This window comes from Mustela putorius, unplaced genomic scaffold, assembly GCF_011764305.1.
Source record: "Mustela putorius furo isolate JIRA1106 unplaced genomic scaffold, ASM1176430v1.1 tig00000129_pilon_pilon_pilon, whole genome shotgun sequence".
Lineage (NCBI taxonomy): Eukaryota > Metazoa > Chordata > Mammalia > Carnivora > Mustelidae > Mustela > Mustela putorius.
Window position 1 is genome coordinate 36,236,153 of NW_025421290.1, and position 13,354 is coordinate 36,249,506.

The window sequence follows — 13,354 nt, forward strand, 5'->3', positions numbered from 1 at the left end:
AGCACATAACAAAGCACATTGATTCATAAGGAAGAAGCTGTATCGTAAGATCCAGAAGAGGAACACATTTTCCTCTTTCCTTCTGTCTGCAAGACCATTCATTAGAATCCCAAAATGTGATTAACTTGTGTCTGAGGAATGAAATCCTGAACCAGTAGGCATAGGGTTTTGTCAGTTGATTCCTTCCCTCTTTGATCCATTTCTTCTTGCTTTCATTGTCCCTGTTCTAATTCCTTCAAAAACTCAGAACAAGACCATCCCTGTTCTTCATTTTTTTTTTTTTTCATTCATTCCCTCCTACAAAATATTTCCCTATCAGAGAATAAAGATGAGTTTTAGGTGAGGAGCTGAAACACTGATAATTCTGATCCCTTAACTTCCTGAGATGCATGTGTTGCTAAAATTCCAGGATTACAGCAATGACTGGAGCCCCAGTGACACAGTGCGACGCCTCCGGAAGGGCAAGGTAAGGTCACTGGAGAGAGAATTCTTGTGGGGAAAAAAGCCACCATGACTGGGAGAAAATATTTGCAAAATACATACATTGTAAAGGATTTTTATCCAGAATATATAAAGAATATTATCTTTAAAAAGATAAAGAACCCAATAAAAAACTTGGCACAAGATTTAACCAGTTATATCAGAAAAAAGTTATATGAATGGCCAAAGAGCACTTGAGAAGATCTTCCACACCCAAGTTATCAAGAAAATGTGAGTTAAAACTGTGAGATACTACTATACAGCTACTAGAGTGGCTAAATTTAATACTGATCGTACCAAGCACTGGGAGGCTGTAGAGGAGCTAGAGCTCTCATACAGAGAGCAAGAGAGTGAAATGTTAAAACTACTCTGTAGGGGCGCCTGGGTGGCTCAGTAGGTTAAGCCTCTGCCTTCGGCTCAGGTCATGATCCCAGGGTCCTGGGATCGAGCCCTGCATCAGTCTCTCTGCTTGGCTTCTTCTCTCTCTGCCTGCCTCTCTGCCAACTTGTGATCTGTCTGTCTGTCAAATAAATTAATGAAATCTTAAAAAAAAAAACAACATACCCTGGAAAAGAGTCTGGCAGCTTCTTATGAAGTTAAACATACACTTAATTTTATTGGTAGACATTTACAATCCAAGATAAGTGAAAACATATGCTTGAAGATACATACCCAGGGGCACCTGGGTGGCTCAGTAGCTTGAGTGTCTGACTTTTGGTTTCAGCTCATACCATGATTCAGTGTCCTAGGATTGAGTCCTGAATCGGGCTCATGCTCTGTGCAGATCCTGCCTGTCCCTCCCACTCTGTGACCCCCCCCCCACCCGCTGTGTGCACGCTTTCTCACACGCACGCACTCTCTCTCTCTAACAAATAAATAAAATCTTTAAAAAAAGACTTGTACACAGACTTTCATAATAGCTCTATTCATAATAGCCCCCCAAATGGCAAATATCCCTCAGTAGGTAAATGGATAACTGGTAGTATAGCCATACAATGAAAACTACTTACCAGTGAATAGGAGCAAACTAGCAGTACTCATCACAACATATAGATTCCTCTGAGAATTGTGATACTGAGTGAAAAGTCGGATGTAAAAGAGTACACATTGCATGATTCTATTTCTGAAATTCTGGGAAAGGGAGACTTGAGTGACTGAAAGATGAGTGGTTGCCAGGAGCTAAGGATGGGAGGAAGGTGTTGGCGTCAAAGCCTACGAGGGGACTTTGCGGCGTGATGGAGTTGTTCTGTATCTTGGTGGTGGAGTGGTAAAACGGAATTTTATATGTGCTTGTCAGACTCACTGAACTCTACCCTTGGGTCGATTTTATTGTATGTAAATTACACCTCATTAAAGAGAACAGGTCATCTCCACCCTTATGCTTTGGCAAGACTCCATCAGGACATCAAGACTTCTTGCACACTAATTCTGTGCTTATTCTGCCAGGTCTGCTCACTAGAAAGATTCCGCTCCTTACAGGACAAGCTACAACTCCTAGAGGAGGCAGTAAGCATGCATGATGGAAACGTCATTACTGCGGTAAGTTGTGCGTTTTGTTTGTTGTCTGCTTAATTGTGGTTTTCATTACTTTCGCAAAGTCCTGTCAGAATAGGACTTTAACATTTTAGGTTAAATGTCTAGTAGAGATCCTGGATTCCTCTTCAAGTGTAGGATTCTCAGTAATACATGCTCTGAGACTCAGCTGGCAGGAAAGGCATTGTATATGGAGCTCTAGTTGATAAGAAGCAGCAGGTTGGCTACTCTGTTCTAAAAAGTAATCTGAGGGGTGCCTGGGTGGCTCTCTCGGTTGAGGGATCGACTCTTGATTTCAGTTCAGGTCATAATCTCAGGGTCGTGAGATCAAGCGCTGCATGGGGCTCTGTGCTCAGTGGGGAGTCTGCTTGGGATTCTCTCTCTGCTTCTCTCCCTGCTTGTGTGCGCATGTGTAAGTGCACGTGCTCTCTCTCTCTCAAATAAATCTTTAAAAATCTCAAATAAAAATCAAAAATTTCAAATAAATCTTTAAAAAAATAAAAACAACAAAAAAGTAATCTGAGGCAGGAGAAGTATGAGAGCAGTCTCTCCCATAGGGAGGTATCTCTTGCCAGTATGGGAATGGGCAGGTGGACTCCTTTCAGACACAACTCAATTCCAGATGTCTGTCACCTGGCCCTCTGTCCCATAGAGAAATCTGTTGTCTGGATGAGCCAAGACTCCTAACGAGGCGCTGACCTCATTCCTACACTTCAGGAGCTCAGGGCAGGGCTTTGTGTTTGAAAGGTTACACAGGGTAATTTACTCTTTATTCTCTTTTCCTCTAGGTTCTGATCTTCCTGAAGAGGACCCTGAGCAAAGGTGAGCGTGGATTGAGAGAAGTTATCAGTTGACAAGATGCCTGCTGCATTTGAAGGGAGAATGGCATTGGGGCCTCCATGCCAGAATTCACTGTCATCAGCTATGTTTCAAAGACAGCGGGGGTGCGGGGCGGGGCGCAAGACTTCAGAGTATTCATCTCATCTGTAAGGGCAGTTGTTCATCCTGCAGGGTGATAACTACATGAACTCCAAAGCCTCCCTGCTTAATAGACAGGATGATGGCTCTGTTGGTTTGAGGACCTCAGAGTCCATGCTAGGTGCCTGCTGGTTGGTTGAGAACTGAAGGCTGACTGAAGGGCCAAGAGTGGCCCTGGGTCGTGAGGTGTGTTGGTAGTGGGTTGAGCCAGAGGAATTGGTACAATAAAAAGCTGTTCCTCGCTTGTGATTGGCTTTGAGATGTTTGGAATGTATGAGCAAGGAGACCTGTTTCACACTTGAGTGTAATAGGCTTTAATCTTTCCCCACCTAACTCCCGCCTGCCTGCCAGAGATCCTGTTCCGAGAGCTGGAGGTGCGACAGGTTGCCCTGAGACATCTCATTCACTTCCTTAAGGAGATAGGGGATCAAAAGCTGCTTTTGGACCTCTTCAGGTAAGAACCGATCGTCTTGTGCATGAAGTTTACTAAGTACTTTATACAAGGCTCGCTGGAGGATACAAAGAGAAAAGACACTGTCCTTTTTTGCTGTTAGATGAGATACTGAAACACAACAGGATAACTAATAATGCCCCTCAGCTGGCAATAAAATGATAGTGTAGCAGGGGTTAAGAACCAGGCCCTGGAGGCCAACATACCCGTGTTGAATATGGGCACCACCACTTTGTTCATAGAGTGACCTTGAGCAAGTTACCCAACCTCTCCAAGTGTCAGTTCCACATCACTAAAATGGAAATGATGATTCCTATCCCACAGGTCATGAAGATTAAGAGTCAGTGTGGGAAGAGCACTTAGTGTAATGCCTAGCCTGTATTAATAATATTTTTAAGTGTTTTATTATAAAAGAACTAGAATAAAGATATTTCTTATTACTTGGTCCCCTATGATGCCAGTGGGAAGTACAGTGGAAGAGCAGAAGCAGCAAATACAATTTTCAGGATACCCAAAGAAAGCCTCATGGAAGTAGTTAGGAATTGAGACTAGGTAGGAATCTGGTAGGCGGAGAGGCAAGAGGTGGGCATATCTGCTGGAGGCTCGGTGTGGGGGAGTGTCTTCTACCAGATTTTCCGTCCTTCCCTGTCTCATTCTAATCAGTAGAAACTATTTCCTGCCAGTAGATTAAAATGTATTTTTATTATGTCCTTTCTTCAATGTCAGGGAAGTGGTTGGAACCTCTTTTTAGGCTGATATGTGGTCCAACGTAACTCTAGTTAACGCAGTGACTCTAGCACAATGATGAGCTGTCCCAGAGTCGGAGGTGGGGAAAGCAGATCACCTGCCCAGGGCCAAGATTACAGATGGTTAGCCAGGGATTTGCAGAAGACATGTTCATTGAGGCAGGCTGTTCCCTTCCTCAGTTCCCTTTTCCAATCAAGAAGGCTTTATTAACCATCAGCTTCAGGTCAAAGCCATGATTTAATTACAGTGGTCCATTCAGAATAAGAGGGAATCAGAAGACAAAGTCTTTGTTCTCCAAGGCCTTACACCATTGGGAGAAACAAAGGTTTTTCTACACTGTATGTGAAAACAACACAGAACAATATAGGAATTTTCTTTCCAAGATTGTACTGTCCGAGAAGAGTGCTTAATCTTTCCAAAAAGCCCTGTAGGATTACCGCTGGACCTTTATGGAGGCTCTGAGCCTTTCTATCAGGCCTGTTAGCATTACAAAGTTGCTAGGGGCCTGCAGTGCCTTCCTTGCTTTTCACTCAGAGTGATCAGGGGAGCAGTGATATCTGATGCACCATGTGTTTTCAAGAGATTGCTGGTGGTAGAAAGTTTAAGAAGAGGAGGGATTACTCATGTATGGAGGTGAATTGAATTTGAAATTGTCTTTCTCCTAGAGCAGCCATCTTATTTTGTGAGGTTATGTTGCCACACGTCAATAGCTAAAAATGCCCTGCTCCCTTCTGCTTCTTCCCAGGTTCCTAGATAGAACAGAAGAGCTTGCGGTAAGTGTGGCCTTTGTTTCAGTTGGGGACCAACCGGTTTAATAGAAATCTAAGCCAAAACCCAGTCTCCGAGATCAGACTACTTAACAGTTTTCTTACTTTGGTGTTGATCGCATCCAAAAGAGAAAGGCATCTGGGAAGCCTGAAAACTTAATCCAAATGATGTAGTTTCTTTTTAGATGCTCTTTTGATAGGACTTATGAATAAATATTTTTTTGAAGAATGAATAAAAACTGGCCTGCTCAGTTTATAATTTTATTTTAGTTTCTAGTTGTTTTCAGTTCCTGGTTTGTAGGAGCTTTTGGGTTTTGGCTTCCAATAGTAGAAAATGTTGTAAGTTAAGAGGGATGAGAAACCAGATATGGGTCAAGAAGGAGATAGGTCAAGCTGGTGGTACACTCAAGACACATTTTGGCTGAGAGCTTGATGACTGTTAAAACTGATTTTTGGCAGAGTTTCACCATTACAGAATAAACTCCTGGAATACAAGAATCAAGCTGAAGTTGTACCAAAACTTTCATTCTATCATTTAAACCATAGTGATCCACTTCTAAAAGTTTGCTGTTAGTAGTGCAGAGGTTAGAATTCCTCAGCACCAGCCAGTGGCCATCCCTGCCATTTCGTTCTGTGAATTACTGCACCGCACGTTGGCGGTGAGATCAGTGTTCACGTTCAGCTTACCTGAGAATCTTGCTCCCCTTTGCCGAGCAGAAGGTAATTGAGGAAAATGTTTTTCAGTAACATTTTGTAAAAGGAACTTGTAGTTAATATTCAAGGCATGGGAAACTCTTCGAAATCCTTTATCATAATGTACTGAAAAGGACTGGCAGTCTGTAACAATCATTTGGAAGAGCTTTTTGTTTACCTTTTTTTTTTTTTTTTTAAATCTCCAGAGATTTGAAACTGTAAGGAAGTTTTTCCTACAGCATTCTTACAAAGTTTGATTTGTGAAAATAAATGTGTTTTGGGTAACTAATTTTCCTCCAGAACTTTATTTTCTCCCTTTTGCTATTATTTTTGAACTGAAGATGATTTATCCTGCATGCTGTTGTATGTAGACTTAGAGTTTTCCAACCTCGCAAACTTCAGAAATGGCCAAGTTGACAGTCTGCTTTCAGTTTATACTCATAGAGTGGGAAGGTTACCTAAATAGGACTTTATTGAAAGGCTTAAGGCCAAAAGGAAATTGAACAATTTAAATTAACTATAACTCGGGGCGCCTGGGTGGCTCAGTGGGTTAAGCCGCTGCCTTCGGCTCAGGTCATGATCTCAGGGTCCTGGGATCGAGTTCCGCATCGAGCTCTCTGCTCTGCAGGGAGCCTGCTTCCTCCTCTCCCTCTCTCTGCCTGTCTGCCTGCTTATGATCTCTGTCTGTCAAATAAATAAATAAAATCTTTAAAAAAAAAAATAAAAATAAATTAACTATAACTCAAAGATGACTTTCTTTGATACTTGGAATGATTATATGCCAGATATTTTATGAAGATTAGATTTTGATATATCTCTTCATTTACATTTTTATACACTTGTTTCTAAAAGGATATACTGCCCTTCCTAAAGCCAGTTTGTTCTCTTAATATTGATATTAACTGTCAGACTGTTAATTTTTTAATCCTTGGAAAGTTTTTTTAAAGATTTTATTTATTTATGAGAGAGAAAGAGAGAGGAGCAGAGGAAGAGGTCTCAGGACCCTGAGATCATGACCGGAACCAAAACCAAGAGTTAGAGCTTAACCAACTGAGCCACCCAGGCTCCCTGATTCTTGGAAAGTTTTAATAATTGTACACAAAATTGCAAGTTTTACAATCACCATTAATTATTGCATCAGTTAATCCTTATAATAATAAATAGGGATTTTTTAAAAGAGATTTTATTTATTTATTTGACAGAGGGAGATCACAAGTAGGTAGAGAGGCAGGCAGAGAGAGAGGGAAGCAGGCTCCCTGCTGAGCAGAGAGCCCGATATGGGACTCGATCCCAGGACCCCGAGATCATGACCTGAGCCAAAGTCAGCGGCTTAACCCACTGAGCCACCCAGGCGCCCAATAAATAGGGATTTAAACTTAAGTTCTTTTCTTGGAATCCGAAACAGAAAGCACATAAGGAGATTTTCTTTCAGAGGTATATGTGGAACCTGTAGTATTTGAATGTGAATCTTCAGTCAGTGTCAGCAGTGAATCAGAGGACAGCGCTTATTCCTGTCATTTATATTGTTAATTACTAGAAATTTACAGGGACATGTTATCATTGATCATGTATAATGTCAAGGGTGCCAAAAATAATGCTGAAGTAAGCATTTAGTTCTTTGGCCTTTCAAAGGCTAAGGATGAAGCAAAAGCTGGCTTTAGTTAAATAGTGAAGCTGAAGCCAGGCTTCGGGGTAAAGCTAGGCGCGCACCTACTTAGTACTTCATTATGGGCAAGCACTTGTCAGGTAAGTGCTTCCTACGGTGATGGTCATCTTTTCCATCTGTGCTATTGGACGTGGGAGCACTAGTCATGTGGTAAAGTGACTAATGTAAGTAAGGATAGGAATTGTTTAACTTAATTAATTTAAACATAAATATAAACCAAACGGGGTAGTGCTTACTGTATTGGGTATTGCAGTTACAGATAAACCCAAGAGTGATTTTAAAGATTTTTTAAAAATTTTTATTTATTTGACAGAGAGTGAGAGCACAAGCTGGGGGAGCAGAAGAGGGGGGAGGGAGAAGCAGGCTCCCCCCCGAGCAGGGAGCCCAACGTGGGGCTTGATCCCAGGACCCTGATATCATGATGACCTGAGCCAAAGGCAGATGCTCAACCATCTGAGCCACTGGTGTCCCAAGATTTTCTTTTTTTTTTAAGTAATCTCAATACCCAGGATGGGGCTTGAACTGAAAACCCCGAGATCAAGAGTTGCACACTCTACTTACTAAGCCAGCCAGACCCCAAAGAGCAATTTTCAATTACTGTCTACCCTCCCTACATGCCGCCTATTCATACTCAGAGGAATCTCTAATAATGAAGAGTTTAGTTTTTTAAGGATGGAAAGTCTACTTACATCGCTACTTAACCCTTTAAAAGAGGCAAAATAGACAAAATGGTTCAAGCCTTTCATTCATTCATTCATTCATTTGCTTATCTTGTAGCTGTCTCATTATCGTGAGCACTTGAACATACAGGACCCTGAGAAACGAAAAGAATTTCTTAAGACCTGCATTGGGTAAGTCTGGGGGAGAAATGTTTTGAAGTATAAATATTCTTACACAGAGAACCGAAGAGACTAAATGAGGGTGGAGGCGATAGGTAGTTGAAGGGAAAGGCTGATGGTGGGTCATACATGCCTCATTAAAGGTGGTCTCACTCAGTGACTCCAGACAGTAACTCCCCAGTAGAGTTTTCACTGATGGGTAGTAAATTGAGAAAAATAGAGACAATATAAAGACTTTGTTTTTTCTATAGTTAAATTTATCTAATTTGAAAGGCTGCCTTTTATTCTGGGATTTTTTTTTTCCTCCTCTTTCTCCCTTTTTTGGGGGTAAAATGGAATGTAATTTTTTTTTTATGACTTTATATATTAAAAAAAAGGTTGGCAACACTTTATCTTCCATGTTGTTTTCAGTGTTACTGGTCCCCAAGACCCCAAAACACAGGAACCACTGATTCAGTACAGGTGTTTATCTGGATATAAGTCCCTGTAAAAACCAGAGCCACATACTATCTTCCAGTGGTGAGCACTCGGTGCTCTTGGAAGTAGCTTATTCTGTTGTTAGACAGCCTCCATTATCATAAAATACTTCTGTTATACCAAGCTGAAACTTGCTTCCTTCTGTCTTTCAAGACAGGCATAGAGTCTACACAATAGATCTTTTTTGTTTTAAGATTTTATTTATTTATTTGGCAGATAGAGATCACAAGTAGGTAGAGAGGCAGGCGGGGGGTGGGGGAGCAGGCTCCCTGCTGAGCAGAGAGCCCGATGTGGGACTCAATCCCAAGACCCTGAAACCATGACCCAAGCTGAAGGCAGAGGCTTAACCCCTGAGCCACCCAGGCGCCCTACACAGTAGGCCTTAATTCTCATTCAGTATTCACAGTTGCTTTAGTCATTCCTCATGGGATAGGAGTTGCAGGATTCACATTTAGAAATTTGTCTTTGTCCATGCAATCCTTAATTTTAATGTTACCAGATACTAAGCTATGTCACAGTGGCCTCTGGTGAACAAAGAGGAATGTTGGAATAGTGAAGTAACTGAAACCTATTGCTGTCTCCCTTTATCTCTTCTATAAAAATTGGCTATGGCTCACACTTACCTGGGATAGTGTAACTGAGTTACAGAATTCTTTGGGGGTGAATAGAGTACTGGACTAAGGCAGTACTTTCTAAAGAAGAGAGCTGTGAACTGGAAGCTTAAAAATCTGGCTGCTGCCTGGGTGGCTCAGTGGGTTAAAGCCTCTGCCTTTGGCTCAGGTCATGATCCCAGGATCCTGGGATCAAGCCCCAAATCGGGCTCTCTGCTCAGCAGGGAGCCTGCTTCCTCCTCTCTCTCTGCCTGCCTCTCTGCCTACTTGTGATCTCTGTCTGTCAAATAAATAAATAAAATCTTAAAAAAAAAAAAAAAAATCTGGCTGCTGTTCCTGGCATTATATCTTGGTTTACCACGTATGACTTTTAGGCAAGATACTGTTTGTCTCTCAACTTTTTCATGTGTAAGAGGATGGGACCCTCGATATCTTTGTGGATATGTGACATTCTTATCAGCCTATACACGTACCTCTATGCCTAGTAATTTAATTTTACCTTATACCTCTGCAGTAGGAAATAGCTAATGATTGTAAGCCCCTCCTAAAGAGAGTTAAGCGTTGACATTAAGGCCAGACAGGAACCACAGGGCTTCCCTGGGATGTGGATGCTGGGCCGTCGGCTGGGCTCACTCATACACTAAGTGACCGGTTCACCAAATGTTCCAGCTCCTACGGTGAGAGGTTTCTAACTCATTCCTCAGCAAAACCACTGGTGACTGTATATTTTGTGGACTTTCAGAATCGCTTTTTTTTTTTTTTTGAGGTTTTATGTTTTTTTAAGTAATCTGCACCCAACAGAGGTCTGGAACTGACAACCCTGAGATCCACAGTTGCACACTCTACTGACTGAGCCAGCCAGGCGCCCCTCAGGATCCCTCTTGAATTGGCAAAACCTAAAATACAAAATCCCAGCCAAGGGTCTCTTCTGTTTCCTCTCTCTCTGCCTTGCAGGGATACTCTAATGGTGCACTGGGATCAGATTTGTGAGGTGCTGTGAGCCTCTTACTTACAGTGGTGGTTTGGTCTACTTGGGTTTGTTTCTTGTTTCAGTAGAGAAGGAGGTACTAACCTTCTGGCTCTTTACCAGTTTGCCATTTTCAGCAGAAGATTCAGCACATATTCAAGACCATTACACCCTCCTGGAACGCCAGATCATTATTGAGGTTAGACTCCTTGTTGCTACATTTTCTGCTTCAGTGCCAGTGCTCAGTGCCATTCAGCATCTGGGAGACCTCTGTGCTCTGCCGTGTATGTCATTTCCTGTCAACATCCTCTAAGAGCCTTTCATTTCTTCTTTCTGTGATTGCCCTTTCCCGCCATTGTTCTCAGGCTCCTTTTTCTTCTCACTTGCTGCTGACCTGGACGTTTTCCTCTCCCCGCCCCTCCTCGAGAACGCCCATTTCATCCTTACTTCTCCAGTCTTCATTCAGCATGGATCTGTCATCATTTTATGGATTTTAAACTCCCCTGGGCTATCCTGGGCAGTTTCTTTCTTTTTTTCTTTGCCTCTTCCCTAGGAAAGGAAGCACAACTGCTATAGTATTTCATGTTTCTCATCTGTCTGTACTTTGTGGACATTGTTGTTTTTTCTCACTTGGTTCACTCCACCACAGGCAAATGATCGACATCTAGAGTCAGCAGGACAGACTGAGATCTTTCGGAAGCACCCCCGCAAAGCTTCCATCCTCAACATGCCGTTAGTGACAACGCTTTTCTACTCGTGCTTCTACCATTACACGGAGGCTGAGGTAGAGGCAAAGTGTGAAAGACCGCACACACTTGCACCACACCAGAGGAATAACGTTTGAAGCCCCTTATTTCAGTATGCTCTTAACAGTGGGTGTTAAGTTCTATGAACTTCTACCTGGAAGCTTCCCTGGCCCTCAGAAGGGGTGAGCCAAGAGGGAAAAAGAGGTTTGGAAGGGCTTGTGTGGCTTCCAGTGAGCTGGCTTGCTAGCATAGCCCATTTGGTCTCACCGGTGCTGGTCCCACAGCAGTCCCTCCTCAACGGTCCCTAATTTGAAATGGGTTCGCATGGTAAGAAGAAGAGCAGCAGGGTGTTAAGTATTTGTGTGTACTTAAAAAAAAAATGTTTTTTTGAAGAGGTACAAGTTTAATGTCATAGGTGGGAATGATCATAATGATCACAATATTGGCATTAAATTGAGAAATACACCATACCTATTAATCCGGTCTTACTTAGTCCAGTTTGACCTGGTGGAGTTTTTCTCTTAAGTTAACTTCTGGGTTTAAATGGCTACAGAGAGGAACGTACAATATCTAAGTAGTGGAAAGACAATGTTAGGGTGGTATTTGGGAAAGTCGGTAACAGTAAAATTCCATCTCCACTTTGATCCTAGGGGACATTCAGCAGTCCAGTCAACCTGAAGAAGACGTTTAAGGTAGATATAAATTGATCAGTCTTTGGTAAATGGATGTCAGGGTAACTTTGGAATAGCTATTGCTTGGTCACCCTGCACAGGAAGTCCTTTGACAGTCACAGTTAAAGGCAGAAGGAATGAGTGTGTGGGAAGTGAGGGAAGACCTGAACGGCATGGCCGGCAGCAGTGCTGGGACTTGGGAAGGAAGAGGTTCTTGATAACTTTGCGGGTTTTGCATTTTAAGGGACAGATTCAACACCAGGGAATATCTTTGCCCGTCTTTCCTAGAATTCTCTGCTGATGCATTTCTATACCCCCTTAATTCCCCTGGTCTCTGATTTTTAGATCCCAGACAAACAGTATGTGCTGACAGCCCTAGCTGCTCGCGCCAAGCTTCGAGCCTGGCATGATGTCGATGCCCTCTTTACCACAAAGGTGCGTGCCCCGGGACTGTCTGGTGCCCCTGGGTCTTGGACGTATCATCTTGTACTCCATGCCTCATGGGGATCTCACATTCTAGTTACTGGGTTACATTTTTCCTCCAACTTTTTATTTTCCAAGATGTCAAACTGAAAGAAAAATTGGAAGAACGGTATAATAAACATACTAGTAGTCTTACTCCACGGATTTAGTAACATTTTTTTGCCGTATTTGCTTTCTCTTTTTTCTTTTGCTGAACCATTTGAAAATAGGTCACAGACATCATGACACTTCTCCTTTGCATACTTAAGCATTTATTTCAATTATAACCACAGTATTAGTGTCATTTTCAGGATATTTAACATTAATATTATGATATTGTGTCTATAGTCTATATTCAAATCAGCTCATTAGAGCTTTTTGGTTTTTGTGTGTGTTTGCTGTCAGGATCCGGTCAAGGATCTTGCCTTACTTTGGTTGTCATGTCTCTTTATATTTTAAATATCACTTTTTCAATAAATAAATAAATAAATAAATATCATTTTTTCTACTGTGGGTTTGAGAATTTTCTCTCTTTCCGTTTGTTAGGTTTTTGTTGTTGTTGTTGTTGGGGTTTTTTTTTTTAAGATTTTATTTTTAAGTAATCTCCACACCCAATGTGGGGCTCAAACCCACGACCCTGAGGTCAAGAGTCACTTGTCCACCTACTCAGCCTACTCAGCCTGTCCCCGCCCTTTTTGGTGGTGGTGGTGGTGGTTAGTTATTTAATTAGCTACATTGACTACGAAAGCAATACATGTCTGTGTCAAAATCAAACACTATATGAGAGCACAGTCAAATTACATGAAGTTCCTTGTCCATTGTCTACCTGCTCCTGTCTCAGTCCCTTCTGCAAGGCAAATACTCTTAAAAGTTCGATGGGTAGGGTGCCCGGGTGGCTCAGTTGGTTGAGTGACTGCCTTCAGCTCAGGTCATGATCCTGAAGTCCCAGGATCGAGTCCCGCATCGGGCTCCCTACTCTGCAGGGAGTCTGCTTCTCTCTCTGACCTTCTCCTCGCTCATACTCATTGTCTCTCTCTCTCAAATAAATAAATAAAATATTAAAAAAAAAAAAAGTTTGATGGGTAGTTTTCCAGACTTTCCCTCATGAATTTACAAATATATTTACATGAATATAAGCACAGAGAATGGGATTTTTTCTACCCAGATAAGTTCATACAATAAGTATTATAAAGTAAATTGTTTATTTCAAATAGGCATATTTCACAGACTTTTTTCTGCCTGTAGATCTAAGAACTTATTTCATAT

General features: G+C 41.9%; 1 protein-coding gene across 4 annotated transcripts in view; it reads left to right on the plus strand.

Moving 5' to 3' along the window:
* VIPAS39 (VPS33B interacting protein, apical-basolateral polarity regulator, spe-39 homolog) overlaps nucleotides 1–13,354 on the plus strand; it is a 33,298-nt gene that overhangs the window by 9,270 nt on the left and 10,674 nt on the right. For all 4 annotated transcript variants that reach the window (XR_006604292.1, XM_004739165.3, XM_004739166.3 and 1 more), the window contains exons 7-16: nucleotides 410–466; nucleotides 1,927–2,019; nucleotides 2,802–2,835; nucleotides 3,343–3,445; nucleotides 4,935–4,962; nucleotides 8,093–8,166; nucleotides 10,333–10,408; nucleotides 10,859–10,993; nucleotides 11,606–11,647; nucleotides 11,972–12,061. Coding sequence is in view for 3 of the 4 variants with exons in the window: in XM_004739165.3 (XP_004739222.1) it covers nucleotides 410–466; nucleotides 1,927–2,019; nucleotides 2,802–2,835; nucleotides 3,343–3,445; nucleotides 4,935–4,962; nucleotides 8,093–8,166; nucleotides 10,333–10,408; nucleotides 10,859–10,993; nucleotides 11,606–11,647; nucleotides 11,972–12,061 (732 nt within the window). In the remaining variant the exon portion in view is untranslated. The remainder of the gene's footprint in view (nucleotides 1–409; nucleotides 467–1,926; nucleotides 2,020–2,801; nucleotides 2,836–3,342; nucleotides 3,446–4,934; nucleotides 4,963–8,092; nucleotides 8,167–10,332; nucleotides 10,409–10,858; nucleotides 10,994–11,605; nucleotides 11,648–11,971; nucleotides 12,062–13,354) is intronic.